Genomic DNA, 7,449 nt, shown 5'->3' on the forward strand with positions numbered 1-7,449 from the left:
TAATTCTTAAATTGAAATCTTCTAAATTATAGTATTAAAGATTTTGGCATGGTAAATGTTTAAAAGCGAAGTTTAAATACCTGAATTTGTCCAAAATTGAATCACTTAGAAGAAAAAACCTTTCAAGTTAATGAAACTTCAATTTTACAGCTTCAAATGGAAGAATTTCAAATTGCAAATCGATGAAATTGAAGAATTTCCAGTTCTATATTTTTCAAATGCAAAATTTTTTATTGTACCTTTTAAGAATTGAAATTTTTTAATCTTAAAAATTTACAATTTAAAAATATGCAAGTTTAAGCTTTTACAAATAAAAACTATATAATTTTGATGATTCCCGTTTGAAATTTCTTTAATTTTGGAGATTTAGATTTGTAAAATATTAACCTATTAAAATTAAACGGCATATGATAAAAAAGTGTTAAAAATAATTTATTTTTAAACTAAAAACATTTTTAATTGATAAATATTAAATGGTTAACTTAAAAATCAAAGAATTTTGAATTTTAAAACTTCAAAATTAAAGAATTTTCAATAGTAATTCTTCACACTGGACCTATTAAAAAAATACATATATTGAAAAATAAATCTTAAAGATTGAATAATTTTGAATTCCATATTTCGAAAATTCCATAAATTTTAATTCTAACTTTTTAAACTGCAGAAGTTCGAATCGTAAAGCTTTAAAATTGAAGAGATTTTAATACTGAAAATTTACAATTAAAATGTAATCAATTCTGAAGTTTTACAATTAAAAATATTATAATCTTGATGATTTTTATCCAAATTTCTTCAATTTTGAAGATTAAACGACAATCCAGAAAAACGATAAATATTTTATTATTTTGAAGTATACACATTTCAAATCAGGAAATGTTAAAACTTTAAAAATTATATAATTTTAAAGTATAATAATATTAAATTAATGAATATAAAATTGTAAATCTTAAAAATTGAAGAGTTTTAAATTTTAAATCATCGAATTTGAAGTAATTGCAGATTTTCCATATTACATACCTTTAAAATATAAAGCTCATAACTTGAATAATTTTCGATTCCATATTTTCGAAATTCTATACATTTTATTTCAAAATTTTTTAATTTTAAAAATCAAAAATACGCAATCTTAAAAATGACAGAATCTTGAATCTGCAGTATTCAAAATTGAAGGAATTTAAATTTTTAATAGTCAAAATCGAAATGTTTAAAAAACTGTTTAAAAGTACATATATTTAAAATATAAATCTTGAAAATATAATAACTTTCAATTCTATATTTTAAAAATTCCATAAATTCTAAATCTATCTCTTCAAAATTGTTGGATGTTGCATTGCAAATATTTAAAATTGAAGAGTTTCTGATTATTAAAACTCATATTTAAAACTTGTGAAAATTTGAGGTTGTACAATTAAAATCCTACAATTTTAGTGACGTGCATTCAAACTTTCTACAAAATCGAAAATTAATAATTGAAAAATGTTGAATTTTGATCTTTGAAATTATCCAAATTTATTGATTTTGATTTTTACATCATTAAAATGAAAGAATTTTCAATTGTAAATCTTGAAACTGAAACTAAAAGTCCTGAAAACACGTTAAACTATACAGCATTTCAAACTATAAATATTTCAAATTACTGCATCTTCAATTTTGAACCGAAAATATTTCAAATTGAAGAATTATTAATTTTAAATCTTAAAATTGAATCGTTTCAAAAAAGCAGTTAAAATTACATACCATTAAAATATTAATCCGAGAAATTAAATTATTTTTAAGATTATAAATTCTAGAATTCTTCTGATTTACATCTGAAATTTTCTCAATCAAGAAGTTTTATTATAAAAAATCTTCACCTTTTATTTTCAAAATTATACAAATTTAGGATATTTTATATATTTGATTAATTATTTTTCATAGTATCTCTCTGTACCAATTACTGAAAAAGACTTTTATTTCCATAACTGATGACTTCTTGTAGGTTAGAAGCGTGTCATTCTCTTTAAATCTTTTGTTTCCAATTTTGAAATTAAATATTACCAGAGCTGAAGTACTGACATTATTACAAGTTTATTTACTTAGTTTTAAAATTTTTTAAAAATTGGTGAAAAGCGACAGTAAGATAAAATTCAGTTTAAAAAACTATTATTAAAAGAATTATTTTTTATAAGTTTCAAGCTTTTTTTTTTAAATGTTTTGTATTTTATAAGAAATGACTGATAGTATAAATTCAATCCTTAAAACCATGGAGAACTTTTTTTCAGAGGCCTGATTTTTGTCACGACAACTGCCTTAATTAAAATTAAACTCTAAAATGAAAAAAATTAATCTTACCGCTTTTTCCGACTCCTGGCGCTCCTATCACACCCACTTTGACCTCGCATAACGAACTTTTCTTTCTTCGAATGCTTCTAATTGTCGTACCTGCCATGTGCTGTGCTGGCATTTAAATCTAGAAAAAAATTCATTTTCTTAAACCTATTTTCCCTACAATAGGTATTTTATTAGCTATTAGCTTAACTAAGAAAAAAGTTTTCCTTAACGTTGTATTATTAAGCATTTCTAGTCAATTTGATTTTTTTAAAAATAATTTTGGTCCGCCATATAGGATCCGTCATGCTCAATTTGGATTCAAGATTTTAAATCAGCGACCTAAACAAACCTCGAGTAGCAAATTTTATTGAAATTTATTTCGTTTCATATTTTTGGTCCACCATATTTGGATCTGTCGTTTCTAACTTCCTAATTTCGACTTTGGTTTTTAAATCAGCGACCCGAAAATACTCGAGTAACAATTTTTACTCAAATTTGTTTCATATTACAATGATATTCCACTATATGGGATCCGCCATGTTGAATTTTGACTTTAGATTTGAAATTAGCGACCCGAAAACCCCCCGAGTAGCAATTTTGAGTTAAATCGGTTTTGTTTCATATTTTTGGTCCCATGCATTGGATCCGCCGTTTTGAATTAGAAAATTTCGACTCTGGTTTTTGAATCAGTGACCCGAAAAATGCCACCATATTGAAACCGCTCTGTTGAATTTTGACTTTTAATTTAAAATCAGCGACTGAAAAACCCCGAGGAGGAATTTTTTGCCAAGGTTGTTCTTCTTTAATATTATAGTCCACCATATTGTTTCCTCCGTTTTGGATTTTGGATTATTGAAATTTTTATTTAAAATCAGCGACTCGAGAAACACCCAAGTAGAATATTTGTAATCAAATCGGTTTCTTTTCACAATTTTATTCCGCCATATTAGATAATAAAAATAGTAATTGACAAGATCTATACTGGAGTCTCAGAAATAAAGTAGATAAATCTAATTAAAACAACTCAACATTTTTTTTCTAATTTTCCCTATTAAATTTTGTATGCTAAAAGGTACATATTTGAAAAGTTGGAATTCTTCAGCTGCACCGAAATTTATGAGAACAAAAATAATCCAGGAATACAGTGTTCAAATTTAATGCGAACGCCATTTTCTAAAAAAAAAAAAGAATTTCAAAAATCCTCGCACGTTACATGGACCAGGTGACAAGATTCTTTCCATTCCCAGTTAGATCAGGTGGTAGCGCTCGGAGTTTGTAACCAGGGAATTCCGAGCTCGATTCCTGCTGCCAGAAATTTGCGCGCATTTCTTTTTTTGTCCGAATTTTTTTATAGCAATTGGCTATTAAATTTTTTTAAATCAATCCAAAATATTCAATTTCACCCAATTTTTTCATATGAAAAAATTATTTTTTTTAACCCTTACCACTTTTACCGCAAGAATATGGATGTTCAATTGAGGTAAACAAATTAGTCAAAGTAGGCAGCAATCGACTATAAAAAGGGTTTCACAGATTATTAGGGTATTAACAAAGCGATTCTAATCTCTCTCTAATCAGTTAAAGAATATGGAAAAGAAGAAAAAACAGCAAAAAATTGGACATGTAGACCACTATGGTGGAAGCTTTCCTTTTAATCCGATTTTCTTCCGTGATGGTCAGTTATTGGAAGGTAAGTGATAATCTGATATGTAATTCTAAACTTTAAAAAAAATTTAGTAAACATTTTTTTAAGAGCATATGTGAATATTTATATAAAATATCAAATTTTAAACCTAAATCTTACATACATGGGTCTTACTCATACATTTTTCGAGTGACAATCTTTGACAATTATACCTATTTGAAGTACAAAAGTTTGAAAAACCATAACATAACTAATATTCCTATTATTTTAGGATATTCTTGGATATTTGACATTGAGTACAATACGGAAGAAACTAGGAACGAGAAAAGATACATGTACAGTATAATGCAGGCTAGGAAACAGGGTAAAGTCGGCTAGGGTACGAAATAAATTCGGCTATGGTATCGGAGAAAATCGACTTGGAAAAGAGTTGAAGTCAGCTGTGGCGTGGGATAAGGTCGACTAGGAAACGAAGTAAAGATTGGTACGGTGTAAAGTCGGCTATGTTATTAGATACGGTCGACTAGGAAACAGGGTAAAGTCGACTTAGGTACGTAATTAGGTACGTAACTATGATATGGAAGAAAATCGGCAAGGAAACGGGATAAAGTCGTATATGGTATAAGATATGGTCAACTAGGAAACAAGGTAAAGTTAGCTAAAATATAAGACAACGTTGCCTAGTGTACTAGGTAAAGTCGGCAATGGTAAAGAATAAGATTGACTCAAAAACGGGGTAAAGTCGGCTATCGTATAAGACAACGTTGATTAGGAAAGAGGGTAAATTCGGAAACGGTATAAGATAAGATCGACTAGGAAATGGGGTAAATTCAGGTATAATATAAAATAAGGTCGGCTAGGAAACGGGGTGAATTCAACTATGGTTTGGAATAATGTCTACTACGAAACGGGGAACAGTCGGCTATAGTGTAAGATAAAATCGGCTGGTGTACAAGGTAAAGTTGGCCAGGGTACGGGATAAAATCGGTAATGGTATCGGGAAAGTCGGCTAGGAAATAGGTTATAGTCGGCTAGGAAACGGGGTAAAGTTGGCTTTGGTATAAGCTAAGGTCCACTAGTAAGTATCATAAGGTCAAATAGGGTATAAAATAAGGCCGACTGGGAAACTAAGTAAAGTTGACTAGAGTACAGGGTAGAATCGACGATGGTATAGGATAAAGTGGGCTAGGAAACGGTGTGAAGTCGTCTGTGGTATGCTGTATGGTCAAAAAGGAAAATTGGTGAAGTCGGCTATGGTATAAGACAAGTTTGGCTAGGGTACGTTGTAAAGTCGGCGATAGTATTGGATAAGGTCGACTAGTAAACAAGGTAAAGTCAGTTATTGTATAAGATAAGGTCGGCTAAGAACCAGGACAAAGTCGGCTAGGGTACGGGATAAAGTGGGCTAGGATAAAGTCTGGTAGGAAACGGCTTGAAGTCTGATATTGTATAGGATAAGGTCGACTAAAAGATAGGGCAAAGTCGGTTATGGTATATGAAAAAGTCGACTAAGAAACCGGATAATGTCGGCCATCGTATGGGATAAGATCTGTAGAAAGCGGAGTACGGTTGACTATAGTATAAGATAAGATTAGCTACGAAACAGGTTAAAGTGGGCTAGGGTACGGGGTAAAGTCGGCTAAAGTAGTGCATAAGGTCGACTTAGAAACAGGGTAAAGTCGGCTATCTTATAAGATAAGGTCGTCTAGAAAAAAGGGTAAAGCCGACTAGGGCACGGGATGAAGTCAGATAGGAAACAGGGCAACGTCGACTAGGGTACGAGGTAAATTCGACTAGGGTATGGAAGATAGCCGACTGGGAAACAGGGATAAAGTCAGCTATGTTATTAAATAAAAGTATACTAGGAAACGGGGTAAAGTCTGCTATAGTATAAGACTAGATCGGCCAGGGTACGGAGTAAATTCGGCTATGGTATGGGATAAGGTCGACTAGTAAACGGGTTAAAGTCGGTTGTGTTATAAGATACGATGGGCTACGAAAGAACGTGGAGTCGGCTAGGGTACATGATAAAATCGACTATGATATGGGATAAAGTTGGCTAGGAAACGGGTTAAAGCAGGCTTTGGTATGATATAAGTTTGACTAGAAACCCGGGTAAGGTCGGCTATTGTATAAAATAAGGTATTCTAGAGCGTAAATTTACCTAGGATATAGGGCAAGTCGGCTATGGTATGAAATAAGGTCGAATAGGAAACGCGGTAGTCAGCTATGGTATGGTATAAGATCAGCTAAGAATCGGGATATGATCGGCTATAATATGGAATAAGATCGGCTAGGGTATAGGAAAAAATTGACAAGGTTATGCATAAAGCCGACTAAGCTACATAATATGGTCGGTTATAGGAACCTACATAGGATCCTTTAGAAGATCCTACGGTAAGGGTACGGGGTAAAATTGGCATAGCATTCCATAACTTGCGTCAATTTTTTTAAAGTTTCTTTTCTCAAGAATGGCATTGACCTCGACCTAAGAATAAGAAAGCACTTCTAGGTTCCAGTAAAGACCAAGAGAAAATAAGAATGAAAGAGAAAATGTGATAAGGACAGAAGAGTGTGAAATGAAGTGTTCATTAATAGAACAGATTCGCACGTGTTCTCAAGAATCTATGGAATTCGTTTCGTGACTCAAACGCGTCACCCTCTAAAGTCTAGCGATTTTATAGTCTTGGCTCGCTCTGGTTCTGGTTCATTCATTAATAAAAACAACTGAAGTGAAAGTAGCAAATGTGTAAAAGAAAGTGGACTAAATTAATGAACCCTTGTATAGAAAAAATTTCAAAAAGTTACTCCAAGCATCCCTATATTTAAATTGAAACAGCTAATTAAATCCTTTAGTTTCAAAATGCTTGCCAAAAAATGTATCCTAAAATTTTTTGAAAATTTTATGAGACTGAAGTTTTTCGAAATAAAAGATCTAAATTCCAAATTTGAAATTAATCAAGAAAGATAAAAAACAAAACAATCTTATCAAATTTCGAAAAATGAAATAATTTTTTTCAGAATGTTCTATTCAACAATATCAATAAATCCTAGAAATATAATAATGTTATTTTCTTTTTCTATTTGATAGAATTTATTTTTGTTCGTGTTTATAATTTACTTTAAAACATACAAAATTTTGATTTTGTCAAACCATTTTATTGATTCATTAAAGTGTTTATAGAATCTTTACTAGAATTAGAAGCTTATCTAAACTCACCTTATCAACTAAATTATTAATATTTCCTCAATATTTCACAGTTTATAAAGACACTTTTGTAAACAGGCACTTAAACAATGTGACAATTATAAAAAAATTTTATAGAAAAATAATGAATACAGAAACTATCTAATCAAGAAATTGGATTGGTTCACTTTCAAGTTTTGCTTTTAAAAAATAGTTTATATAATAAATTATTTTGAGATATCACATGAATTTTGGTCATCACGGAGAGAATTTAATTACGAGAACCGTTGTGAATCTTGGCTCGTGC

The 7,449-nt window shown here is 30.4% G+C and overlaps 1 protein-coding gene across 3 annotated transcripts in view; it reads right to left on the reverse strand.

Moving 5' to 3' along the window:
- LOC117176776 (ras-related and estrogen-regulated growth inhibitor) overlaps positions 1 to 7,449 on the reverse strand; it is a 50,757-nt gene extending 43,308 nt beyond the window's left edge. For 2 of the 3 annotated variants that reach the window (XM_033367074.1, XM_033367073.1), the window contains exons 1-2: positions 7,176 to 7,449; positions 2,332 to 2,449 (exon numbers count right to left, since the gene is read on the reverse strand). In XM_033367074.1, coding sequence (XP_033222965.1) covers positions 2,332 to 2,443 — 112 coding nt within the window. In that variant the 5' untranslated portion in view covers positions 2,444 to 2,449; positions 7,176 to 7,449. Of the gene's footprint in view, positions 1 to 2,331; positions 2,450 to 7,175 lie in introns of those variants that run through there. The other variant, XM_033367072.1, reaches the window with a different exon arrangement.

Source organism: Belonocnema kinseyi, chromosome 7 (genome assembly GCF_010883055.1).
Source record: "Belonocnema kinseyi isolate 2016_QV_RU_SX_M_011 chromosome 7, B_treatae_v1, whole genome shotgun sequence".
Classification (NCBI taxonomy): Eukaryota; Metazoa; Arthropoda; class Insecta; order Hymenoptera; family Cynipidae; genus Belonocnema; species Belonocnema kinseyi.